Raw genomic sequence first — 27,451 nt, 5'->3', positions numbered from 1 at the left:
CAACAGTCTGAAAGCTCATTAAATACATTTTCCCATACGGTTGAGATACACTGCGAGTTACCAATTAACTGACTTTAGTTGATGTACAAACGTGTCACTACACCACAATGTGTTCAAAAGCTGAGGGCCTTTTCTTTATTTTTACTATTTTTATTCTTTTTTGTTTTTTTTCTTTGAGTGTGCAAATGAAAAATGCAAGGCTGGATTTTCGAAGAACACAAATGACTTGATGAAGGGGCCCAAGCAAAGACGAGCTCCAGCATAGTACAGCCACACTGACAGGCCTGTTTTTTTCTCTTCCTAATACCAGGGAAGAAACATTAAAATATGCATAACTTATCAACTGACTACAAAGAAACAGCTGACCAAACCTTTCATCCCTCAAAATCAAATGTCCTGAATCCTCCAGACTCACAATACAAGCTGGTCGCTCAAACTCCAATACAGGAAATTGAATAAATCTGTCTGAGAACACAGAGTTCCAGTCTAATGATTACAGTACATGTATTAACCCGCTTGTGTTACCTCTTGCACCTGGTGGTGAATTCCACTGCACCACCTATGACTGTTCATGGATGCACTACGATGCTTGTTAACCTTCAGTCCAGCATCCCTGAGCCTCCACCCCCCCAAACATTCAAAGCTGATGAGGGCCCAAGAGGTAGGGAGGTCCTGGCTCGTGCAGCACTTCTTTCCCGTCGTTTCCTCAGAGTGGAGGCAAAGCAGCAACCAGTTAACCTATCGTCCTTTGCGACACTCTAGCGTGTGCTCTTCTTTTTTTTTTGTTTTTCTTTGCTCTCTTCACGTCTTGTTGCTGCGTTGTTGACCAGAGGAGGAGCGAGTGCTTGCAGCTGGTGAGCGCGCCTGCACCGCTGCCAGGGCGGCGACGCTCCGCAGCACCCTGTCCGGAGTCCCCTCGGTTCCCGAGCTGCTTGTGAGCTCCTGAGGGAGTTTCTGAGACCTGCTCTCCCTTTTTTGACCGTGTCTCTCCTTTCTGTCCCTGCTCTTGGCTCGCTCAGAGCTGCGGTCCCTGTCGCTCCCGGAGGAGGCGGCGCGGGAGCGCGAGGACCTGCGCTCTGTGTTCTGGGAGCTGACGCTGCGGGTGCGCTGGCTGCTGTTGCTGCTGCTCCGGCTTCTGCTGCTGCGGCCGCAGCCCTCACCGTCGCTGCTCATGCTGCTGCAGGCGCTGTTCCCTCGCGACGAGGACGGCCTTTCTCCCTCCCCTTCCTTTCCTCTGGAAGCCTTCTTCCCGACGCCATCTTTCTCCTCCGTTTTGGGTCTTTTGTACTCCATTTCTAGAGGTGGAACCAGATCTCCAGGACACCGTCTGGTGGAGCGGGATGGAGGGTGGCTCGTCTGATTGGGTGTTGAAGGTTTGCTGCCAGCGCTTTTGTTATGACTAACGGAGTTACTCGGAGAAGAGGCCGGGACAGGTTTCTTTTCTGATAAAGCGGGGGTGGAAGTGGCGGCAGCCTTGGCTCCTGGGTCTTTGCGCGTAGTGTGGCCTGGAGTGTCCACTCTGCCTTTCATGGCCAGAAGTTTGGCTGCAGCATTTAGAGCTGAACATCTTTTTCCCAGAACCTCCGGCTCAGGAGGCAGCAAGGGTTTCAGATTGGTCTGAGCCTTGCTCTCCTGCACCGGCTGAGACGCTGCAGACTTCCTTGTAATTCTGACAGACGAAGAGTCGCTGCCCGACTCCCCTCCTGTAGACGTGTTAGTGGTTCTGTCCGGGTTCTGGGCAGGTTTCACAGTCTTGCTACTCTTTTGGCTTTTTTCCTTCTCCTCATCTTGGAGCCTGAGCTTGGCTGAACGTGTCAACCGCTTCCTGCTCTCACTGCTGTCAGAGTCTGAGGAGGAAGAGGAAGACCTGGACGGCCTCCTTGGAGGGGAGGTGGAGGGAGCTTCCTTCTCACTTCCTTCCTCATTCTTCTCCTCTTTTTTGTCCCCCGCTTCTCCCTCTGTCGTGACGTCTATCCGCCTCTTCTTGGCAGGATGTCGGTTTTCGTAAGTCCTTTTGTGGTGGGCGTGACGAGTAAGGGTGGATGTTGAACACCCGGATGACGGGGAGGAGGAACAAGCAGACTCCTGACTGCTCTGCCGACTGAGTGACCTTTTCTGGTTGAGATCTTTCTGATGGTTTCCATCCTCCACTGACTGCTGCTTAGGCTCCTCCTTCTGATGAGTCGTGGTCTGTTCCGTTTTCCCTCCTTTGTCTTTTTCGGACTCGGAGTGTTTGGTCTCAGGTGAAGTCTCAACCCTTTGGCTTTCGGGCATGCTGTCCACCTCCTTGTCGGTGGCTGTGTCTGGGTCACATGCCTCCTGTGTTGGCTCTGACGCTTCTTTCACAGTTTCATCTTCAGAGGCAGCAGCGGCTGGTGCCTCAGCATCAGCTGTTACCTCTTTAGAGTCTTCTGGGGATGTTGAATTGGGTTCAGGTAGAGAATTGGGAGCAGCATTTTGTGAGTTTGATGAAGGAGGGGCTTCTTTCTTCTTTGCAGCTGTGGTTGCTTCAACCGCTACTGCAGAAACTGGGCTAACGGGGGCTGTGGAGGTTACAGCGGGGAGCTCTTCTAGAGAAGATGCAACAGTGATGGGGGTTAGTGTGACATCGGTGGAGGTTGTTGCCGATGATGCGATCTCAGCATCCGGAGTTGGGGAGGAAGTAGGAGTTACAGGTGTTCTGCTTTCCTCTGGAGCGACAGGTGGAGGTGTGACCTCACCACCCGCAGCACTGACAGATGATGTGAGAGGACCACTGAAGGAGGCGGCGAAGGACTTCTCAGGCTCTGCAGTCACTTCTGTTGGTGTGGGTGAAGCTGATTGGATTGGAGCTGCAGTGGCTGTCACATTAGTAGCTGTATCTTCATCGGGTGGTGCAGCTGCTGTGACAGGTGCTGCTTTGGATTCTTCAACTGGTGTGGGTGGGCAACAGTTTAATGTTTCTGACTGTGAAAGTTCAGGTGTGGAGTCAGTTTGAGATGTTTTCATGTCTATGAATGAGGGTTGTTGTGAGTTTGGTAAAGTCTCTGAAAGCTCTTGGGTGGTTGTTGGGGTGGAGGTTACTGGTGAAGCAGATGCTGAATCGTCTTGTTTTAACTCGTGATCAGCAGGGGTTGTAGCTGTGAGCATGAGGGGGATCTCTGTAACAGGAACACTTTCGGTTTCTGGTGCTGTGATTGTGGTGTTCACCTGTGGGGGTGTTCTGTTTTCTGTGGGAGGGGACACAGGTGGAGCATCTGTGATGGTGCTGGTAGAGTCTGATTCTGCAGCAGCTGTGGAAACCTCAGTTGTTGTTGTCACAGAGGTAGGAGCTGAGATGATGGTGGATGGTGATGGAGCTGCAGTAGTGATGGGGGTGGTGGAACATGTAACAGAAGATGAAACTGATGCTGTTTGGAGACTTGGAGTGGAACTACAGATGAGAGTGGATGTTGGTACTGGTGTGGGGACAGACGGAGTGGAAAACACCGGGGATGCAGGTGGAGCTTCTGCTTCAACCGAGACAGAGGCTGAAGCCGAGTCTGAATCGGTCTTGGTTTCAGGAGCTTTGGTGGACTGGGGGGTGTGGCAGGTGCTGGTGCTGACAGCAGGAGGGGTCTCTGATGGGACTCTGGGCTCTGCTCCAGCATCACTTTTAGAAACGAGGGTCTGTGGTTCTATTGCAGCTTCTGCTGTGGCTGAAGAGTCTTTGCGAGGGCGACCTCTTTTACGCTTCGGGGACACTGGGGGGTCCCCTTCCTCGTTCATAGAAGCAGCTTGTAGCGGTGGAGTCCGTCCACTGTCCATCTCGGGTAAGGGATGAGGAGTTTTGGGGGGCCGGCCCCTCTTCCTTTTCAAAGGCGTGACCAGAGAATTTGGAGTAGACTCTGTGGAAGTTACAGCTGTGTCTTTTCCAGGAGAGATTTCGGTTTTCTTGGATTGGCCTGCACCTCTTCCTCTGCCCAGATGCTGCTGCTCCCCCAGCTGAGCTGCCATGCGGGATCGCACAGGGAGGTTCCTCAGCACGGGCATGTCTGGAGAAAGGTGTGGCGGTGAATATGGGGGGTAACCTCTGACAGGCTGCCTGTGCATCAGCGAACTTTGGCTCTGAGGAGACTTGTCATCACCTTTAGGCTTTCCATCGGGGCTGTGAGGCGTGTCGTCTTTGTTTGGTTCATCAAATAATCCAGCAGCATGCTCCTCCACTACCACATCTTCTGAGGAACATCCCGCTCCGGTGTCACTCCCTCGCCGTCTCCTCTTGCGGGGTTCTTTCTCCTCCACCACTGTGACCAACCTTCCTGGGAGCTTTCGCAGGACTTTGGCTGAGGGGGAATCATCCAAAAGGCCCTGTAGCACCTCACCGTCAGCTGACTGACGCTTACGAGGGGACCTGGAGTAGGGCGGGGACACGGCGCAGTGCTCCTTGCCGTCATCGTCTTTAGTCAGATGGTCTGCAGTATAGCTGGAGTCCAGAGATGACTCAGACATTCTCCTCTCCTTCTCTTCCTCTCTGCCTGCTTTAGAGCTTCTACTGTCAGTCTCTGCAGTGATCTGCTTTCCTCCTGAAGGAGGGCTTGTAGTGGAGGAAGGCACTGAGCTGGGATGGTAGCGGTTTGGCTGAGCTCGGCTTTTGTGCTGATCTCTTGAGGGAGATGCTGCGTTTGAGGACTTGGAGGAATCGTGTTGCCTGGTAGAGGAAGAAGATTTGTGACTGTCTGCTTGAGAGTGCGCTGCAGGCGCCCCATCTCTGGATGATCCTCGTCCTCTTCTGAGTTTTTCAGGCACTTCTCTTGAATTTTTGGGTTCTGGCTCCATTTCGGGTGACGCTCCACGAAGTCGGCCGCTGGTGCGTGTTGAAGTGAGAGTCTTGTCCTTGGGTTTACGTCCACGGCGAGCAGGAGTCGGATGGGGAGGTTCAACGGAAACTGGCGTTGACAGGAAGTCATTGTCTTCATCAGATGAATGGTGAAGCATGAGACCTCCCCCTTTTGCCTGGTCCAGGTCCTTCCTAGCAGCCTCAACCTGTTCCTATAAATAAGAAAATAGATAGAAAGAATTTTACACTTTCAGAAATCCAGGTTCATGTTTAAAAACACCAGCTTCCATTTGTTGTTTTTATTAAAAAGTAGTTAAAGTTATGGAACAAACAAGTCCATCTCAATTTTTAAGTTTTTATGTGTCATTAAATGATAAAAAATAAAATAAATAAACCTTCTATAGATTAAAAGAAAAACAAAAACGTATTTAAAAACAGAACTTTTGACATATTTATTTAAAAAAAAACCTTTCTAGTGGACGAAATAGTTTTTTTTCCAGTATATTTCAAACGATTTTAATTGCATAAACTGTCTAATTTAAGATTAAAACTGCATTTCTGAGTATTTCTTTATTTAAATTGTGATGGATCAGGAGCAGATATAAAAAAAAAACTCAGTTTAAAAGAGCTCAAAGGTGTGACGCAGCACCTAAAATGAGTGGGCCAAAGTGTCTTTGCTCCGCTCCAGTTCGGATGTATCCACATCCATTAACATCTTCTTTATCCTCGTCTGAACTGCCGTCTGGCTCAAAACTGTACGGCCGAATGGCTCTGATATTACTTGCTGTTTTTTTTACTTCGCTAGTGTTAGCGTAGAATTGTGAGAGATTGTAAGCCAAACAAAGGCATGATGGGATATCAGCGGAGGCTTCTTTCCACGCCAACAGTCCTGTCCACAACTCAGAGGGGAATTTCTGATGAACTACTGTCACGTTGCACAAGTGGAAAGTGGTGTTGAAAGTACTTTTGTGACACCGCTATGGAGGTACAAACGAAACAAAACAAAAATCCCCTCAAAGTGAGTTTAAGTTGGTTTCTGTGTATTTTCTCTTCCAAAAATAAAGTTTTCACAAAATGGGAATGGAAGCAGCTAAATGAATTCTAGTAAAAAATCTTCAGATGTCTGCAGCTATCGTGCATATAATAAGATATTGATGTTTAAACAGGGTTAACATTTGAGCTTTGTGAGATAAAACACCAATGCATAGTGAATTAAACAGCTATCCAGGAAAAAATCCCATTAGTTTTTATATTTTATTTAAATATAAAAGGGGGATGAGTGAAGGCTTACCTCCGCCTGCTTTAACTCCTCTTTGCTAACATCTTCTAATGAAGCCTCCAGGAAATTCATGGCATACCGCTCAATGGGAGTGAGCTGAAGATAAACAGAATGTTTGCAAGAGTTTAAACAAACATGGAATTTTTACGGTTTCAATTGTTCATGACAAATTTAAAGACAAAAAACACCAATATAAAAGGTGACAGAAGCTAAATATCAGGATAAAAACACAAGATTTATGATGTCATTCAGTCTGAGTTGACCCAAATAGTGTGTGTTGCATCAGTTAGGACTTTCCTTAACTATAATTCAGCCTTGACTTCATCACATAACTCAACAGATGTTGGATATTTAATTTAACATTGGTCACCTGTTCAACAAGAGCTGCAATTTCCTGTTCAGCTTTGGAAAGCTCCTCCACCTCCTCCTGTTCCCCACCATCATCCAGCGGTATGTTCTCATTAAACTCTGCCAGCTCTGCCACCTGCTCCGCTTTGGCCTGAGAAGCAGCCACTATATCCTCCTCATCCTCAGCACGACACAGCGCCTGTATGAACGATCCGAGCTTTAGCTGACCAGCAATGATCGACAACGACTGCAACTTCTATCTAATAGGAATGTAAGAACCGAACCTGCTCCAGAATGGTGGTGCTTTGTTTGGTGACGCCTTCCTCCTCCTCTGACTGAGGTACGGACAGCTCCACTGCCGCATCCCTCTTCTCACCATCGTTGACATCAAACAGCTCCCTGATGGTTTGCTGAGACACAAACAACAAAATGACACGGAGTTTGGAAAATAAAGGTTGTGTGAACTTGTTTGATGACAACTCCTAAATGTTTCTTCAAAATGCTACTATGTCTTAACACTTTTTAAAGAGTTTACATAAATATATAGGGTTGATGAGTTTATATGTATTGTCTGAAAATGTTGATTCCATTAAAAAAAAGCAGAAACATAGAAAGATTTATTGTTAGATGATCAACGTTAGCAGCAAATCCAGTCACATTTGAAGCTCTGACTGAACCCTATTTACATTTTTATTTTACACACACAAAAAAACAGTACAGAGAAAATATGGAAAAGGGTACCTGCTTGAAGAAGGCAGTAGTGAAGTTCCCTCCTTCAATTGCCATATCTCCCAGCATCCTTTTCTGGTTAGCTTTCTTTAGAATGTTTTCCTCCACTGTGCGCTCACTGATCAACCTGAGAGAGATGTTACAGTTACATCACAAGCTGCAAATAATTTGCATATTTTTGTTTTTATCATAAAAAAATTCAGTTTGTTAAGTTGAGGGAATTACCTGTAGATGTGGACATCCCGGGTCTGGCCAATTCGATGGCAACGGTCTTGTGCCTGAGCGTCCATGGTCGGATTCCAGTCGCTGTCGTAAAACACAACTGTGTCGGCTCCGGTCAGGTTAACCCCCACGCCCCCACTGCGCGTCGACAGAATGAAGCAGAAGATTCGGCGGTCTGCGTTAAAGCGCTCCATAAGGGCCTGGGAAGGAAAGAGAGAAGATAAACATGGAATCGTCATCATCGGACAGGAGAGCTCTGCTATCTGGGCGTCTATGAGCACTTAAATGCTGTGAACTCTGACCTGTCTCTGTTCTACTCGAGTGCTGCCATCCAAGCGCAGGTAGATGTGCCCGTGGTAGTTTAAGAATTGCTCCAGCACATCTAACATGCGTGTCATCTGGGTAAATATCAACACTCTGTGCCCTTCCGTCTTCAGTCTTCGCAGCAGAACATGGAGAGTCTGAAGCTTACCTGAAAGAAAAAGAAGAAACGAAAGTTCAAGCAACATAATATACAAACAATGACGGGACAACTTTTCCAACTCAGATAAACCCTTGAAACAAAAACTGTACCACCAATATGAAATGTATTCAACTAAATTAAATTGTTGCTTCTATTAAACTTCTAGTTTTTGAAAATTTGCTATTATTACAACTAGAAATAAAAACATAAATTTTGTTTTAGCTAAATTTAAGTGTTTTCTAAGGTTCTATCTGGAATAGTGAGCAAAAATTTAGGATAATTAGGCGATTTTGTTCTTGAATTTCTTCAAGCCTCTGGTATTAAAAACCACATCTGAAGTCTCAGACACATTTTTCAGGATTCAGTCCACTACCGAGCAGATTCAGGATTTTAAAACTAGTTTCTTTCAAATTATTCATGCAAATGAACCACAAAAATGATTAAAAACTCACCGCAATCATACTGTATGAGCCTCAGGTCAGGGAACTGAGTCCTCATGTTACACTGGATACGATGAAGGCTACGAGTCAGAGGAGCAACGTGAGCTGAAAGCGCGGATGAAAAGACTTCCCGTTTGTGGTGCAGAGATGGAGGAGGATGACAGCAATGCATGGAGATCTGAGAAGCCTCGACGGGAGGAATCACAAATGTAAACCTAAACCACAGGAAAAAAAGGTTATTAGTAGCAGCTTTTAGAAAGTAAAAGGAAAAACCTATTTGGGCTAACCTGTCTATTTTATGACTGAGGAGCTCCAACCGTTCCTCAATGCTGTGGATGGCCTCCTTTAAAGCGAGGCTTTGAAACCAGAAGTTGTCCTTGTTTTGCCACTGAGCAAACAAACAGCTGCTGTGACCCGACCGGCTCCACTCTCCTTCAGAATCCAAAGCAGCAGGAGAGGGATGAGGACCAGGTAGAAACGTCAGAAAGTCCAGAACCTCCACACCGTACACCGGCTTTACTCCGCAATGACGATCGTTGACTCGAGAGATGAGGTCCAGTCTGCTTTTGATCTGGTCTTTGAGGGTATTATCCAGCCATGACTGTTGAATAAAAGAAGAAAGATGATGCAAAACAGACAGTTGAGATTACATAAAAAAAACATTTCTTTCAGCTGACAAAAATAATCTGTTCAGATGTAATCAAGCGAAAAACCTTAAACCTGGTTGTTTTGGCCTCTTAAGGCCAGATTAAAGGGGTTGAGACCACACATTTTTCCAGGTCTTGATGGCCAAAGATTGTGAGGATTCACCAGAAACATCAACTGAGGCTTTGCAGTTGCACAGTTCAAGAGAGGCAACCAAAATAAAACCACTATGATGCAGCGTTTACCTCATAAGACAATGATCTCTTCCCTAACATTTTACCTACTCTTGCATGAGCTGAAATTATCTTTATTTCCAGTGTTCAGAGCATATCAAAAATCATCATACAGGTTATCCCTAAAACTAGAATAAAGTGAAAGAATGATGTTGCTCTCTGGCAAGCTTTAGCATATTTTAAGATGGAGCCATCTCTGAAGTGGTTCCTCTTTCTTCTTACATATGTTTGACATTGTCTCCACATCACTATTAGAATCTACTGCTTACCACGTAGAAAGGAGAGCGGGGAGGGGGGCGGGGAACCCGCCGAGGTGGGGGGTTGACCTTTGGTCGAACACCAGGCTTGGTCTTTGTGGTACCTGGTGCTTCACCGATTTTGCTGTTGTCCTTTGTTTCAGTAGAAGACTTGAGAACAGTGGTAGAGGGGGTGGGCGGAGCCAAAACTGTAAATATTAGACACAAAGTGTAAAACACGGCTGCTGCTCAGTTGAAACCAAATGGGCTTAGATTTATAGCAAAAAATGGCTTAAAAATCCTCTAATCTCTCCAAAATTTTAAATATTTTTTGTAGCGTTTTCATTTGTGTTTGCATGTTTTACTCAAAATCAAGAAGCACATTTATGCAAGTTTTGTAAACCAGGAACGGACTCATGTGAGGACCGTTTGAGCACAGACACTGAAATCAAATAAAGCCCAGACAGAATTACAATCACTTGTGCTCTCACCTGGCTGCTCGGCGCTGGCTGAAGGCGGTTGGACTACTTTAAGGATGGGGCGGGGGGGTTGGGGGTGGCTAGGAGTTGAGCTAGGGTACCTCGGAGGGGCTATGGTGTAGTGGGCAGTAGCAGGGCCGGGGGTGCGTGGGGCTATTTGCAGTGGAGCAGTGTTTCTGGCGGGGGCAGCAGTGATCTGGGGGTGCGGGTGTGAGGGTGCCAGGGGAGCAACACGGGGAGAAGGGGCCATTGCCAGTGTGGGCACAGGCACACCTTCCTTGCCTGCTGGTTGACGAACAACGATCTTCACAACTCCCTGGCTGCTCACCATTGTTGAGGGTGCTAAAACAACAGAAATAGATGGTGAATAGTTTAAGGACAAAATTCCAGACCCGAGTTGAGATTAACTTCTAGGAGAGATGGTCTAATGGGAGGCTGAGAGTAAAGAGATAGAAGGAAGAGTCAAACACCTTGAGAGGCGGCGTTCTGCAGTCGGTTTGGTGGCGGGGTGGTGGAGGGTGTGCTTGCAGACTGGGTGTTGCTTGTTGTCTGAACAGTCAGCTGTGCTGGCTGACTGATGATGTGATGCTGCGTCCCACTTGAAACCAGATGCATTACATTACCTACAGAGAGACAGGGAGAGAATACTTAACCGACGACATTAATATACTAGCTAATATACAAAGACAACAATCATCACAAGTTCAATTTATGAACTTTATTTTATTTTATTTCCTGGGTTGAATGCAAAGTTTGATATGAGACATGAATCCTTGCTAATTCTGCAAGCAACAGAAATCAAGTGCCTAAAAAAGAAAGGTTTCACTGCCAAACTCAACTTGTTTAATTTAGTTTTAACATTTTTTGTATTTAGAATGTACTTGTTTATTTTTTTGTCAAATTCCTAATTTTATAATAATTTATTTGGTTATGAAGAGTTTTCTCATGATTAGTGATTTTAAGTGAACAAAGGGGAAACTTTAATAATAATTTACTGAATTATTACATTAAAAACTAAAAGAAAAGTTTTTTTTTATTTACTGACTAACAATAAGTTTTAATAAAACACAATCAATTCATGTTGTTTATGAACTGATATTGCATTTTCCAAGTAAATTTTTTTTAAATAACTGATTTCCTTCCTAGGGTTTTCACATCCATCAGATTAAAGAACATACAGACCTTGAACTGGGCGTGGACTGGCGACTGGGACCTGATGAATCTGGGCTCCCGACAGAGTCAGCTTGTTGCCCTGAAGCTGGAAGGTGACTGGTTTACTGCCTTGACATGAAGAAACGGGTCGGCCTGCCAGGGAAGCCAGCTGTGCTATGCTGACCACTTCACCAGCTGCAGAGAAGAAACAAACAGACGGACCATCAGGATATGAGAAGAAGAAAAAAAAAAAATCAATGACTTGTTCAATTGTAAGATTTCCTGAATATGCAATTTGAAAGTAAAAATGCTTTGACAATCCGAGCTTATACAAGGTCATCATTTCTTGGCCAAGTTCTTTCTAGTGAATAAATGACCACTACAAAACAAATAGTTCAACTGCATCTGCACCCTGAAATAGATGCATAAAGAACTATGTACTTACAAGGCAGCCTTGCTTGCATGTCAGGACTCAGTAAAACCCTTTGTGGTAGGACACTGCTGGGGTTTGGACTCGGATGGGTTGGAACACCGGCTGCACAGGGAGCAGCAGGTGCTCGGATAGTCAGCATTGGCTTGGGAGTAGTGGATCTCACGGCAGTTTGAGGAGCAGGATGCACAGAAGGACGAGGCGGAGGAGTGGGTGCCACTGAACACACCACTGAAACCAGACAAGCATTGTGACAGTTGTAAAAAACAGATGATCTTTTCACTGGTAAAAAGTATCCAATGAGATACCAATGAGACTTGCATGTTTATGTATTTTAGAGTTAGAAAGAGCCTTCATGCTTCTTTGTTTATGTGTCACTAACCTTGCTGAACTGCAGGAGCAGGTGCAGGAGCTGGGGAGACATCAGAAACGGCAGGTTTGGGAGTCTGAGTTGTAGGTGGAACTGAGCAGACAGGTTTATTCATGAGCAAAACCGGTCTGTTATCCCCTTTAGGAGGCGGCTGGAACATCCTAAACACAGAGGAAAGGTTTTAGAGTAAAAGTTCACTGAACACATTTTAGGCAAGAGGTATTCATGCAGTTTTACTTTCTGAAAAAGTTTAAAGGCATTAAAAACATTTCAACTTTGAAGATTGAAGCAGAAATGTATTTCGCCAGTCTAATTTATTCTTAAAAAAAAACTCGGAAGATAAAAAAAATCCAAAACTGAAATACAGTTTAAGCTCCCCTCAACAAATCATCTGGCTTTTAAACCTCCAGAACAAGTAACTATCTAACCAGCATTCATGTTTTAAACTGTAATCCTCAGATCTAGTGTGTACCTGTTGACTTTTATTCGGACTGGTTTGGGCCGTGGTGATGGTGCCGGAGCCTCGATTATCTCCTGGATCAGCTGCCGGCTGACCTTGTGTCGTGGCAGGAAGTTGTCTGCTTGGTAACGGGTCACACGACCCTCCAAACCGATCAAATTAAATATAGAAAGATCGCAGCGCTGAGGAAAACAAGTAACTGTCAAACTGAGACTTCTATTTTTGTACAGTAGCCCCCCTCCTAACTTGTCTTTCTACTGACCTTCAGAGGTGGAATGTCCAGTGCATCCTGCACTATGGAGGCAGTGTAGAAGACGATGGGCTGTGTGATGAAGGGTGACTGGATGGGTCGGGGGTCAAACAGGTTGGGGTGGTTGCACACTTTGCGGAGCTGCATGAGAATGTTGATCACAGACATGAAGTGCCCGCTGGCTAAAGTTTCACGGGTCCTGTGGATCAGAAAGCAACAAAGCTCACACAGAGAGCCACGCAATCGGCAAAAACATCAGGGTACAAGATGGATCAAATTTAGCCAAAATTTAAAAAAAACAAGTGTCTTTTCATCAAATTGCTTCAGACAATAGTTTACAAACTTACGAAGCTTGCGCCATGAAGTCGTCGTAGAGAAATCGCTGCCTCTTAGAGAGACGGCAGCGCACCACATGTTCGTATTTTTTGGGCATCTGCTTCTCGACGTCAGCCTTGATCCTCCTGAGAAGAAACGGCCTCAGCACCTTGTGAAGTCTCTTCACCAGACCCTCGTTGTACTCCTGACTGCCCTCAATCATCCCCGTCAGTGGGTTGGAGAACCACTCCTTGAACTCTCGGTGGGACTGGAAGACGTGAGGCATCAGGAAGTGCATGAGGGACCAGAGCTCCATCAGGCTGTTCTGGAGAGGCGTTCCCGTCAGCAGCAGTCGCCGGTGGCTGTGGGTGGTTCAAGTTAGGACAGAGTTAGATCAATATTTCAATATAGGGTACAATTATACAGGAAAGTTTTAAGGTTTTTCCAAATGGAGCACCTCAGAGTCAAATTAAGAAAATTGGATGTCCTTATCAGCTGTTAAAACGATTTAAGTCACTCAATCAAAGACTATTTTACTTTGTATTTAAGCCGAAGTAGAGACTGACTTGTAATTGTGTCCCTTGATATTATAATGGATAAGAATGTGACCTAAAAGAATGCGTTAAAACCTGTGTATGTTCTGAGTCAGATAAGCTGTAATCATAGCTTGGATGTGCTGTTTGGTCACTGGGTCTGTACTTATCAAAAAAACAGAACTAATCGATTTTGAGGGTGACATTATCTAACATGAATACTTTTAAAAATGTACTGGAGTAGAATTTAGTTAAAACGAGACAATGGGTTCCCCAATGGGTCCTCACAAGAGAAAACTGAAATTGCTAGGAAGCTGGTCTTCACTGAAAACAAATGAATTACAGTGTTTCCTCATTCTAACCCGGATCGCAGCTGTTTGGCGTTTTTTTCCCCAGTGCAATTTTTATTTATTTATTTTTTAAACAGCACACAGTGTTCCGTGTCCTGATTGGCTGTTCATCTTCTCAATCAATCTCCTTTGTCTGTCACGTCTCCTATACGGAATTTACCAAATCTATATAAATCTTTGCTCACGATCAGATCTTTGGTTTCATTCTACAATACTGGATTTTTTTTTCTATGAAGGTTAGAACTTGGAGAGTTTAAACTAAAGAGAAAAGCGTGAAAATATTTATGTATGTCTGAGGAACGTTTATTAAAGTCTATAGTGAGTGGCTTTACAGCATTAAAACATCTATTTCACCAATCACAGGTTATTTTTAACTCCTAAGATTACAGAGAGAACACTATATTAGCATGACTTAAAGACAATGTTTTTAAGTACTTTTAAATAAAGTTTTATAACAAAAAAACCCGCATTTGAGAAATAGTGCATTAAAATTCTAAAGACCGTTCTCTGTGAACCGACTCATCCTGTCATTAAAACTTCTTATTTTCACTAAATTCTTGAATCCTGAACATCGCTGCAAATTCACAGGCGTCAACATGTTCGTTTTGGATTCCAAGAGTTTTTTTTTTGGGGGGGGAGTTTGGAGTGAAAAAGTTTAACAATAAAATGCTTCGGTAGAAAAAAATTATTCTAAACTTGGGATTACCAAGAAAATCTGTTGATGTTGTCAAAACTGCACAGTGACTAAATCAAATGACTAACATCTGTTTAATCCCAGCAGTTGAGAACAAACCCTGAAGCAGTCATGTGTTAATGAGACACTACATGATGACATGAACTTTTTCTGTTTTGACGGTTAAAAACTTGATCTCTTGGATCAAGATCCTGGTTTTGACCATTAAACTTAAGTTTCAAATAAAGTAGGAATTCATTCCTCTAATCATCTGAATTTCTTTCACCTCACATCCATTTTTTAAAGTCAGAGTTTGAGCTCGGCAGTATGTTGTAGGTGGATCCTGGGTTTTTCTTCTAAAAAGATGTTTGGCTTTCACATTTTAAAGGGAAGAGGGTTAATGAATCCCAGATGACTCAACGCGCCACCAACTGTTTATATTCAAAACAATATTTCAGCACCAGTAGAAGCTATAGTGTAGTAAACACCTCAGTAGGAAGCTCTAAAGCAGAACTAGAAAGTTTGTGACTTCAGCAGATTGAGTGGCCATCGATAAAGCATGAACCTTTCTGGGGTTTCTCCCTTTGAACAGACCTGTTGAAGTTCAGCAGACTCTGCCAACGCTGGGACTTGAAGTTCTTGATGTTCTGAGCTTCGTCGAGGATTAAATAACGCCAAGACTTCCGCCTGAAGGCCTGGTGATCCTGCAGCACCAGCTTATATGAGGTGATGCACACGTGGAAAGCATTCGGCTTTGTCCAGCCCTGAGGAAGGAAATGAGGGAAAAAAAGATGTGACAGTCTGTCACAACCTTGTATTGGCAGTTACACTGGCCTAAACCAGTAGGTACGGTACTCCACAAAATGGGCAAGCAGATCATTTATTTTGATAAAAACTGCTCCGGCATGATTTCAATTTTTTGTTTTTGCCTATATTTAACATTCAATTGAAGACTCCAAAGCCACAGCTGCTTGACATTCACATTTAAAGGCATTACCTGTCTCTTAAGCTTTCTTTCCTTCTGACTGCCAAAGTAAGTGAGGATTTTGAACCCGGGACACCAGCGTTTCAACTCCATTTCCCAGTTTAGCATCACACTGGTGGGGACAATGATGAGATGGGGGCCCCAGTTCACTTTTGAAAAACAGAAATAAAGGTAACCACAAAAGAAATGTAACAACAGTTTCGAATGCAATTGTCGCAAGAACACTTCATGTACCTTTTTCACAGGCGAGGTGAGCCAGCAGAGCAATGGTTTGGATGGTTTTACCCAGACCCATTTCATCCGCTAGAATTCCATTCAGCTTCTTCTCGTACATGGTGACCAACCAGTCCAGCCCGATGTGCTGGTATTCTCTTAAAGTGCCATGGAGCAGGAATGGAATGGGAGTCTTGACCTTAAAGTTATAAAAACAGTAGAAATTTGTCCTTATTTGTTCTTGTGCATTTTAGAAAGTGAGAACTTTCTTCATAACTTCTGAACTGACCTTTGTTGTAGCCAGAGTGTAACCTTTAGGCTGCAGGCTCTCAGCAGTAGCAGCAATATGACTGATTTCTTTCTTTGGTCGAGAGCTGGAAGAAGATAGACTGCTGTCTCCCTCCTTCAGCAAAAGCTCCATTCCTTCATCATCATCTGCCTCCTCATTGCTCATCTCCTCCTTTTCACTTTCCTCATCTTCAGCGCTGTCTCCTGGTGAATCTGAAAGAAAAACGTTTGGATGACAGACTTATCTTTAAAGTTTAGCTTTAGGTCTCGACGGCGAGATAATCCTATAGGTATGATTCTAAACCAAGGGTCTGCAACCTGCGGCTCTGGAGCCACATGTGGCTCTTACCCCTCTATTGTGGCTCTGTGGTTAAAGAAAAATAAAAAGCTTACATTTTAAAAAGTAATGTAAAAAGTAAGTGAATCACAAGTTTAACAAAAACATTTTGACAGATTTTTGAACAAGATTTACCACAAAAAAACAAAAACAATTTGAGGTCAGTAAGCGCAGAGATAAAATATTTTTGAACAAATTAAAAGATTTTAGGAGCACCTTATGGTTTGGAAAATACAGTAAGGGCAAGTTACATTTACAAATTTCTTGCTGAGATCCACCACAAAAAGTAAATAAAGAACTTATACTAAATCACGGTAGACACTACACTACCTTCTACTACATTTGTTGCACGGAGCTGATCCTTTGTGACATAAGATGTCTTATTTTGAGAAGAAGTTGTGAACCTCTGTCCAAAGTTATCAAAAAGGCTACTTTCTTTCTATATTTATTTTTTTATTTATGCCAAAAAATAGTTAATTTGCATTTATCATAATACTAATAACATAAACACAAATCAGTGTCCCATGTTTCTAAAGGGTGAAGGGAGATTTTATGGCTCCTACTGGGCTGTTGTCTGTGAGAAAATTACCCGAATGGCTCTTTAAGTATTAAAGGTTGCAGACCCCGTTCTAAAGAAACGAGATAGTACCTGAGGAAGATGTGTTGCTTTCAACGTCACTCTCATCTTCTTCAGTCTCCACCTCCTCGTCACCAGAAACCTCCAAATTGGAGCTTTCTTTAGAGCCAGAACCAGATGGTTCTTCAAAATCGGACACATAAGCTCCTTTATACTTCTCAAGTAGCTCCTCAATGCTCATTTCCCCTGTGAAGGCAGAACTGATTGAAACTTAAAGTTCAATTTAACACTATTACCAATACAGAAATTCACTTAGCCGTTACCCTCTCTGTTCAAGTCGTCAAGCTCCTCTGCATGATCAACGTTTCCTTCTATCTTCTCCTGTGCTGCTATGGTGTCCTCTTCATCCTCGGCTGCAAAAGGAGACACATTTAATACAATTAAAAAAAAACAAAAAAAAAAAAAACAGCACAATGCTCTGTTCTTATGCGCGTCTAAAGCTAATGTTTCCAATTAGTCGTACCGTCCTCATCATTAGCAGTAAATTCCCCATCTTCCTCTTCTTCCCGCTCCTGCTCCTCTTCCTCTTCTGATGAAGACGATGCATTTGAGCACTCTTCCTCAGACGCCTTTGGAATTAACAACATGTCACAGAGTCATTCAGATTCTAATTCAAAATATTCCTACTCAACCTACAAATCTTTCAACAGAGGTATACCTTATGCTAAATATATATTTTAGGAAATCTAGAAGTCGTAAAGACATAATATAATATATTTAAGGGACAATTTAGCGCTCCAAGCCTCCAAGAGTTTCGGTGAAGCAGGTCTGGGAGCAGAGCTGATACATGGAGGATCTGATATTTCCCCACATATTTTTAAAATCACGTTTTCATAAAAGAATAGATGTTTTAACAGCAGAGTTTGACTCATTTCTCCAAAAGCACTTTCAGTGTAGACCATTTAGATGAGGTACCTGTGGTGGTGGTAATTTGAGGGTGCTGAGAAGTTGATCAAGGGGCAACATGCCCTCTTCTTTCAGTAGTTCAATTTCCCTCTGATGGCTCTCAGCATCATTGCCCTCCTGCTGCTCCTCCACCTCTATGGTTTCCTCGTCATCTTCCTCCTCACACGGAGGCTCAAAGTCTCTGTCTGTGTGGAGATAAGGGGTTTTGGTAGAGAAAACAAACAGTCTGGTCACTTTTTCTTTTTTAATATCAATGTAAATTAATCCCAATAAATCAAAATTTATCCCATTTCAGATAAAGACAGCAGTGAAGATGACTTTCAAAGTAAAGCAACACAGATCTTTTTTTAGTCTAAGGAACAAAATGAAGCAATGTCTGAAACATTGAAAACAAAATAAGCTTTCCAAAATAAGATATATTTTTTTTAATATAATTTGGCAAATTTAGTTAAGACTAATTAAAAGTTTCAAATGATGTCAGTGTTTATGCTCTGCAATCCTAGGTTTTTGGACCAGTCTAACAGGTTTAACATGAATTTCATGCAGCATTAGCTACAGATCAGTGAATTTTCTCTTAAAATTGTAAATCTAATTGAAACAATTAATCAAATATATACATTTAAACAGCTCTCACCTATATATAAACATATCTAAGATGTTATAAAGGCCCTAGTGGTTAAAAAGCCATTTTTCCCAATGAAACATTTGACCTGTTTGACATTCAGTGGTTGGTGTGTTTCTATTTGACAACATCCGTGTCTCAGCTGATGACTCAGCTCTTAAAGCGTTGAGATTCTGGAACATGTCAACAGGAGGAGACCTCTACGTGATATCTATTGATGAACACTTACCGTCCTCATCAATGGCGGGTGGATGTGTTTTTTGAGGAGAGACAACAATCTCAGGAGGCCTGCTGGGAGCCAGTGACTTGCTGAGAAGGTCGGAGTATTTCTCCGTCTGGCCTACGATGAAGTCCAGCTGCAGGTCTAAAGCCTTCTTCCGCTTCTCCTCCAGCCTGGACTGCTGCTTGAACTGAACCACCTTCACACACAGACAACAGCATCGGTGTGGGTTACAGCTTTTACTTCTGAATGCCAGCACAGACATGCAGTCATTATTTCAAAATAAGTCTTGAATTTACAACAGATTACAAAAGAATGACAAGAATTGCACAAGGATTTCTGTACCTTCTCAACATTACTCCAAAATGATCGGATTTCCTTTGCGATATTGGAGGCAATTTTTCTGATTTTGGCATGTTCGTCTCTTTTTGCTTTTTCCTCTTTTTGCCGAAGCTCTTCGTGATGTCGCACCACCATTCGGACCACCTAAAAAAAATAAAAAATTAAAAAATAAAGTTACACATTACATCCATTTCCACTCATGTAAAAAGCTTATAATTATGAAAATTCTGTCAAATGACTAGTAAAACAGAATCAAACCGCTACCTCTTTGATAATCAAAGAGGTCTTACCTTTCTGGCCACGCCTCTCTTCCAGCGTCTCTCTTGAGCAAAGTCAGCAGAAAGCCACTGCATCTCCTCGCACAAGTAATCCCAATGAACCTTGGGTCGCTGAGGCTCCGTCAAGCGGCTGAGGCGCTTCGTTGACCAGAAGCCCTCACGCTTCAAGGCCTGTGTTCGATGCTCGATGTCCGCTTCCTGCAGAGCACACGCCAATCATGACACCTCAGAAACGTTGGGGTTAAGTGTGGGTATGGAAAAATGTAACACAGAATGAATTTCTAAAAAGGAAAATTCCAATTGCGGTTAAAACACCAAAGATTTCAAACTTAAACCAGATGGTGCACAGCTGTTAATGTGCAGTTCCTCTTTAAGACGGCTTCATGTAGGCACACTTAAAAATCAGATTAGTTTCAATTGGTTTCTTTAATTGTCCGCAAATGGACACAAAAAAAAAAAAAAAGAGTTCTGCCATTTGGTTCCATCAAAAAGCTACAAACTCACTAATGTCTTGCTCATCCCAATAATTTTAGTCGGCGACTCTTTCAAACGGTGTCTAGCTGCCATTAGTCTCTCAGCTGTAGAAACAGCATTTTAGTGGGCTTGACATTTCTTTATGAAGGTAAATCACATAAAACTTTGGAAGCTTTTCAAAACAGAGCTACATAAACCCTCAAAATAAAAAAACACAACATAAACATAGCAAACATTAAAGTGTAATTTGTTTTTTTAATCATAGATTTATGATTTTTAAAAGGTAACTTGTGCATAGAAACAGCTGGAAATTTTTTTGTGCCGTTGAAGAATTGCACTTATGAACACCGTGTGATGTTGTTAAAACATTCAGTGATAGAAATGGACCAAAAATGAAGTGAGCATAAGACGGCAAAAAAAAAAAAAAAAAAATTAACGGCAGCATTACAAAAAAAAATAAAACATTTAACAGCAGCATTAAAAAAAACCCAGAGGTTTAACTATGAGCTCTTTGTAAATCTCTCAGGAAATAAAACGCATTTTTGGATAGAACTCACTAATTGTACGTCAGATTACTTTACTTGGCCCCTGCAGTGCAGCACACAGCTGCTTTCATTATGAACACACTGTCACTGGTTCTGTATTTTATTACTCTGAACCAAAAGTTTAAAAAAGGAATCGTCTAATATTAGTTTTACAAAATGTTTGTGGTTGAACGTGAATTAATGGGTTAGAGGTCAGGACCTGGAAGCGTGGTGGTGAAAAAGGTTCTAAATATACATTAAATCAAGTTTATAAAGGTCATAGCAGTGTTAGATGTTTTTGTGTGTGTAAATGTGAGCTAAAGAATTCCACTTACATGTTTAGCAAGTTCTGCCATGTCAGTGTGTCTTTCTCCACGCGACCTCTGTGAGGAGGGTTGGTCTGTTGGGGGGGGGGAGGAGGTGCACCCAGCCGAGGAAGGGGAGACGAACTTGCCGTGGGGACCTCTGAGAGGCGAGGACTTATCTCGTCGTGGGGTTGTCCAGTCTGTGCTGGATGAAGGACCGAGGAAGGAAGAGGAGGTTGAGGAGGAGACGGGAGACGAGTTGGCAGAGACTCTTTCTGAGATCCACTGACGCACCTGAGACACCAGAGAGAAAAATAAGTATAATATCCATTTTTTAGAAAGTTGAAAAAAGTAGAAATTGTTAGAAAAAAGGCCACATAACCACAGCAGGAATTTAAATCAAATAAATAGATAAATGCTCCGTAAAGTTCTACAAAGAATTTTTGTAAGTATGCTTTCCTTATGTAACAAAAAATGAAGCGTTTGCTCAAGTTAAAACTCAAATTGCTCAGGAGTGATTGTGTCCGTCTATCATGTGCCCTCATGCTGGTTAATAAGAGGCTATCTGGTACCTGACAACCTCCACTTACCTTCTGGAACATCACCTGACTGGCTGTCCTGCTCTGTCCCTGCTAGAAAACACATGTGGCTTAGCATGCGGTCAGTTTATGTAGAATAAAATCACTATACTGCAAAGATACCACTTTCATATATTGAGAAGGACAACATTAACACAACTGCAATACTTTCTGAACAAGCTAAATATTGACAATTACCTTTTATTTGCTGAACAAATTAAAATAAAATGCATAAATACTAAAAAAAAAAGAAAGAAAGAATTTAAAAGAACGGCCCTCAGAAGAAACAATTTACCTTATACCTGGGTAGAGACTTAAGACAAGTTTTTTTTAAATTAAAAATAAACATACTTTAAAAAAATAAAATAAAAAAAGGGAGAAGGATTTTTACATCTGTGAATATTTTGTCCACTCTTTTTTAATATGACGGTCTGAGTCTTTGCAGAGGTTAATTCAGTGAATATCTGATTAAAGTACCTTGTGTGATGAGCTGGAAGACGTCATTTCACTTTCGTCTGCTTCCTCATCACTGTCTTCTTCTTGACTGCTAACCTGACCTGACAAGCTCTCTTGGACTTCCGTTTCTCCCGCTGGTTTGTCCTGCTCCATGTCCTCGCTGTCGTCATCCTCGAAGTCCGGGACGCCTGTCAGGGGGTTGCTGGGACTGGCAGCCATCGCAACCTCACATTCACTTTCCTCTGGTGCTCTGAGCATGTGGATGGAGTCGGGTAAAACAAGTGTAGTGGTGTCCGTGGGGGTTTCAACATTTTCAGAAGCGGCATCTGCTTCGTCTGTTGATGTTTTGGTAGAAGTTAAGGCCTCAGGTTTGTTTGTTGAAGCTGTTGCAGAGTCAGATTTAGTCTGAAGAGGTGTGCTAGCACTCACACTAGATTGCTGAGCTTCAACAGGAGCTGCTGATTTTTCCTCTTCAGAGCCCTGGGTTTGATCTTCCCGGCTGCTTGGAACCACAGATGGAGATAAGGAGTCTTTTGTGACATCTGCAGAAAGGCACCCTTCAGCGCCAGACCAAGAACCGTGGGAGTTTGTCAATGTGGCGTCCGCCTTCGGTTGTTTCAGGAGGGGAGTTTCTTCTGACTCCTGAAGGAACAGCTTTGGATTGACGCTAGAGTAATGTGTTGCGGAGAGTCCGTCAGGTTTAGTTTCAGAGGGCACAAGCACAGCGTGAATACTCTGTGATGGAGTCAAAGCAGGAGTTTCTTTGGTCCCTTCATGAGCAGAAAGAGAAGGCTGGTTTTCTAAACAAGAAATATGTACTGAAACTGTGTTTTCCCCACTAATTTCAACCACCGGGGAGGAGGGTCCTAAAGAGCATGTTGCTGTCTCTGCTTTTGGTTTAGGAGAATCTAATCCATGTGCTTCTTTTACGTCTGACTCTGTAGCATTGGCTTGTATGCAGTGCGTGCCAAATTGTGTACTTGTGTCTGCCTGCTGAACAGTGAAAGACTCTGAAGCAACTGCAGCTACTTGAAGTAAACAAACCTCACCTGAGTGAGACACTTCGACTGTTTGATTATCTAATATCAAATGTGGCCCAACTGCAGCTACCCTTGCTTTTTGTATGGACAGACTATGGGAATCGTGCTCACTTGACGAAGGCAAAGGCTGCTGGGAAATGATGATGGTTTCACTTTCATTAGCCGAGTGAATAGAAGGTTCAATGTCCTCTTTGATGGTGTACTCGTCAGTATTTTCCAGTAATGCATTGAATAAGTTTACTTCATATCCTGGTGAGTGAGGTATCTGTGTGCCACTGCTGCCACATATCGTCTCCTCGGCAACCTCCTCCACCAGACCGCAGAACTCATACACTTCCACGGGCTGAGAGTCCAGTTCCATGCCCGCGTGAACACTGTCTTCATACAGTTTCGCTCCTCCGGGAGAGAGTTCGTTAACAATGGCAGCTTCGCACACAGTGCCATCTTCTCGTTGCACCAGGTAACTCTGATTTAGGTGCATGTTTGACCAGTCGCCACTGATATGAGCTCCCTCTCGGACGACCACGATTTCCTGGGCGTTGGTAGAGTGAACAATCTCAGCGATCAGTGAGGTTTCGTGGGCAGGGACTGGATCAGAGGTATGGGAAATGTCTGTCTTGATGACCTCCCCTGTATGTAGTGAGACAACCAAGTTGGTGTCGAACAGAGGAGCCCCTGCAGGAGGTTTGGAGGAAAACTCTGGCAGCACTGAAGGGGCAGCAGCATCAGTTTGGGCTTCCCTCACCCTCCCATCACCCTGCTCTGTTACAGGGGGATTACTGGTGGGCACGGAACTCTGGTCTCCGAGGGAGGAATATAATCCGTGCTGTGATTCTTTAGCCTTTGGGGTCTCAAGTATTTCAGGTGGATGAGGTTGTGTTTCTTTGACAGAGGTGACAGCAACCGCTTTTGTGTGTTTGAAGGCCTCGATTGATTCAGAAGAATTTTCCGCTTGCGCATTGCTGTCGTCGTTTGGGATCTCCCTGACGGTTTTAGGTTGTGTTTTTGAAAGGTTTGTTTGTTTGTCCTCTGCATTTTCTGCTGAGAGCAAAGAGGCTGATGCATTCGAGTCCTTGAAACTACCTCTTGGTTCTGCAGTATCTGATGGAGTTTTGTGGATGCCCTGAAGGACGATTGTTTCCCTGTCTGACTGCACCACAACCCCATAGTTTGTGGGGTCTTGAACTGTGAAACCAACACTTGACGGAGGGGCGGGGGAAGATGAAACTGTGCAATGAATTTGGGGTTGTAAGGGGACACTTCTATCTGTGAGCTCTTGTCTACCAACATCCCCTTTTGTTTCAGAGTCGGGATTATAGTCCAAAGCGATAGATTGTTCTTTCTGGGTCCCCAAAGTAACCACAAGCCCCGTATTTTCTTGATGAGGCTGAATCTGGTCTGTTTGACTATCAGAGAGGCTTTCCTCTTTACCACTTTGTAGCCCGTCCTGAAACTCTTGCACTGAGCCGTCAATCCGTGCTGCAAGTGGGGGACAAGAAAGATTTGAGAGCCTTTGCATCTTAGCAAAGGAACTACTGTCCTGACTGAAGGACACTGGCAATGACTTAGCAATTCCAACAATGCTCTCCTCAGTGCAGACTTCTTCTGAGGTGACGTCCTTAGAATTCCTGCTTGGGAGAGTCTCAGAAAAGGCTGCTGAAGGGTCCATGCCAGGGAATACCGAGCTGTTGCTGTCCGACAGCGACACGCTGGATGGATTTGCAGATGGAGGGATCGGGCAGGGGGCAGCTGCGACCGGCTGCGGGGCATGCCGAGGTGACTCCCCAGCCACATTCTGCGCAGCCTGGGGGTTACCACCCAGCACATCCACAGCCGGAGAGGCCTGCTGCCACACCGCCTTCTCCGCAGAGCTTCCTTCCTCTGTGCTGCTCTTGCTACACACAGCACCTGGGGAGGGATGGGACACAAGAGTTTAATAATTTGTATAAACTGTAAAAGTAAAAAAAAAAAAAAAAAAAAAAAAAAAAGCAAAGATTGACACGTTTAATCAGTGTGGGGAAAAAGATGGAAAAAGCTTTTTTTTTTACGTTTTGTTGTCTGAGACTCTACAGGTTCCACCTCATATCTGCACTGCTATGATCAAATTACTCCCCAAAAATAATGTAAGTTTGCACATATTTGACAAATGCTTTGTAAATGAGACCATGTCTTTTTAATGCTCATTCATCTTTAACTTTGCATCCCTACAATTAATAGCAGATATTAAAGACATACTCCGATCAAATTTGATCTATTTTTAAAGTGTTCCCAGTATTCTTTTAATTATGATTACACCGCTATTAGCCACAATCAAAAAGCATGTGTCGTTTCCCAGGACATAGTTTCTGCAGACAGTCATTAATTTATTGAAAATTTGCCTCAGAGTTGTGGTGTGGAGTAAGCCAGCCCTCACTTTCTTTTATCTATTTATTTACACTCTGTCTCGCTAGTGTATGGCACCTCACAACTCCAACCTAGCATTAGAAGTGCAACAAAAATGCGGAGCAATAGTGGAGCTATCTACCCATACAGTTTTCAGCCAGATGTCAGCTCAGATAAGGAAAACAAAGACGTAACTGAATCTATTTGTCTGCAAGTATATGTACCAAAATGAAGCGTAGCAGAGAGCTTGTGACTTGATGTTGTAGGTTCTATGCCACACCTACAAACTGATTTTTTTTATCTGCTCCTTTTCACAGCAATTTGAATAAATAAACTTAGGAACGCAATTTTGAGCTTAATTTTCTTTATATATGCCCTCCATCGTCAGAAAAAATGCTGCAAGAGCATGTTAAAAACACAAAATAACATATTTAAGCAAAGTGAGTCTTTAAAAAGTGTCACCTTTTTCTTTATTTAATTAAAAAAACAATACATCCAAGTTGCAGCTGATTACACTAAGATGTGGATTTTTTTTCCTCCTGTTGCTTAGCACACTTTGAAAGTGCAAGTGGAAAAATTGTCAACACTATGTACCCACTGTCAGGGGTGTAGAAAAGAAAGAAATCTTTTTTTTCCCTTCAAATATAAATGTCAATAACATTCATACGTGTAGGTCAAATGTCTTCAGATGTGCTGTTACCTGTCTGTGGTGTGAGACACAGATCTTCAGTGCTTTCTACTTCCAGGATGATGAAATTAGGATCCCTTCCACATATTCTGAAGAAGTGGAAACAAGAGAAGCAGGTATTGTGTTGAACTCCCTTAAATAAACCATTTATCACATTTTAAAAACACAAAATTGGTCCACCACACACAGCATAGCTGTGATAATGTAAGTTGTGCCAGGGTTCTGCAGAGAGAGCACCCCAAGTCATTTTAAATCAGACATTCTATATTCATACAAAACCATCACAGTTTTTGAATAGACAGGTTTTGGCACAGGTATATAGTTTGGGTGATCACCTAATGCTGCTACGAGTGGTTCGTCTTGCAGCAGCAACAGAATACATTCTCAGTAGGGCAGCTCGAAACGAGCCGATCCAGCGTGCGTTTGGTGCAGTCGCCCACAGGAAGATGTTGGCAATTTTGCAGCAAATGAGTTAAAGCTGGAAAGCCGGTCGGGCCTAAATACGTTCAAATGTTTTCCTGAATGCGTTCCATTGTGGCTAGTTGTAGCCACATGGACTTAAACATATTTCCATCATTTCCCCCCTTTATTCACAAGACTTGTGTCCCGGTGGCGGCAATTATGTAAAACGTATATCGACTTTTAAAAACTACCTTATTGAGAGAATGATACGAGACCAAAGTAGTGGTAGGGGTTTTAAAATGCTCAGAGGTTAACGCCTTGCGTTGCCGGTTAGGCTTGTGTGGTTGGCTAGCTAGCATTAGCCTCTACAATAACACTGATTGTGTGGCACAGGAGCCTGCTGCTAACTAGCAAGCTAGAATAGTTGGTAAATGCATTTGATGCGCAGGCGCCCGATTCCATTCGCAGTTATGTAATGCTTCAGACTGAGGGCACTTTGTTAATGCAGACACATTTGATATGCTACTTCAATGTGACACAAAAAACATCAAAGTCTTATTAAAACCCGCTACTGCCTTCACTACGGGTGGTGGTGATGGGGTGCTGGTGACGTCACTGCGCGGGGGTCAAATCCCTTTAAAAAATATATTTTTAGAAAAACTTATTCCGAGTCCCAACTGTCGTTAAAGTATACTTAGACACAGAAAAAAAAAATCCGAATAACTACAAGTAAAAATATATTTTTTAATAATTTTACGGGGGATTTAGGGGGACCCACACTGTGTCGCGGCGGGTTCTTCAACAGCGACAGTACGGAAATTTCGTTTCAGTTAGATTTTTGTGGCTACATTAAGCTGCATTGTCATTAATTTACGAAAGTGTTTTAAGGTTGCTCTTCTTCGTCAACAGCATGGTAACCAATTTTGTTTATGCAATCCACACAAAATACAATATCAAGCAAAATGTATCTAATTGTGTTCTTTCGTTAGTCGGAGACCCCCCTCAAGTTCCCCGTTACTTCCTCCTTGCCCCCCTCCCTGTCAGGGCCGCCATCTTAAGTTCCCACCTACCTGAAATTTCCGACCAATTTTCTTTTACTAAATTCTTGCTAAAGAAGACGTCATCCGCGTAAAATCGTACTCAATCCGTGATGCCAGTAATCCAAACTATCTCCCGGTACCCAACGAGGTACCACTAGGTCGGTGGGAAGAAGTTAAAATACGGACCGGGAGAGCCTGGGTTTCGGCGCAGAATGTAGCGGTCGCGGGGAGGAGACTTTACGCAGCGAAATGGTGGAGGATCGCCGCTGCTGACAATGTGCAGAACGAGCCGAGATCTCGCGATATCTCCAAGCGCGCCACTTTAAACC

The 27,451-nt window shown here is 43.4% G+C and overlaps 1 protein-coding gene across 1 annotated transcript in view; it reads right to left on the bottom strand.

Moving 5' to 3' along the window:
- The window catches only part of LOC112154523 (Snf2-related CREBBP activator protein), a gene marked incomplete in the record, with an annotated part of 27,956 nt that extends 549 nt beyond the window's left edge, over positions 1–27,407 (bottom strand). The window contains 34 exon segments of the mRNA XM_024285529.2: positions 1–5,010; positions 6,090–6,173; positions 6,448–6,624; positions 6,710–6,835; positions 7,167–7,281; positions 7,380–7,576; positions 7,679–7,848; positions 8,292–8,494; positions 8,567–8,880; positions 9,427–9,602; positions 9,885–10,214; positions 10,343–10,495; positions 11,055–11,219; positions 11,470–11,685; positions 11,837–11,985; positions 12,297–12,466; positions 12,547–12,733; positions 12,882–13,211; positions 15,000–15,169; positions 15,403–15,539; positions 15,625–15,802; positions 15,893–16,104; positions 16,878–17,051; positions 17,129–17,218; positions 17,329–17,434; positions 17,781–17,956; positions 18,623–18,812; positions 18,959–19,099; positions 19,246–19,431; positions 20,567–20,830; positions 21,127–21,168; positions 21,592–24,518; positions 25,693–25,769; positions 27,153–27,407. Coding sequence (XP_024141297.1) covers positions 802–5,010; positions 6,090–6,173; positions 6,448–6,624; positions 6,710–6,835; positions 7,167–7,281; positions 7,380–7,576; positions 7,679–7,848; positions 8,292–8,494; positions 8,567–8,880; positions 9,427–9,602; positions 9,885–10,214; positions 10,343–10,495; positions 11,055–11,219; positions 11,470–11,685; positions 11,837–11,985; positions 12,297–12,466; positions 12,547–12,733; positions 12,882–13,211; positions 15,000–15,169; positions 15,403–15,539; positions 15,625–15,802; positions 15,893–16,104; positions 16,878–17,051; positions 17,129–17,218; positions 17,329–17,434; positions 17,781–17,956; positions 18,623–18,812; positions 18,959–19,099; positions 19,246–19,431; positions 20,567–20,830; positions 21,127–21,168; positions 21,592–24,279 — 12,225 coding nt within the window.
- Between the last annotated feature and the right edge of the window lie 44 nt (positions 27,408–27,451).

This window comes from Oryzias melastigma, linkage group LG19 (assembly GCF_002922805.2).
Source record: "Oryzias melastigma strain HK-1 linkage group LG19, ASM292280v2, whole genome shotgun sequence".
NCBI lineage: Eukaryota > Metazoa > Chordata > Actinopteri > Beloniformes > Adrianichthyidae > Oryzias > Oryzias melastigma.
Note: the sequence above shows the minus strand (reverse complement) of the source record. Positions and strands in the feature narration are given on the sequence as shown.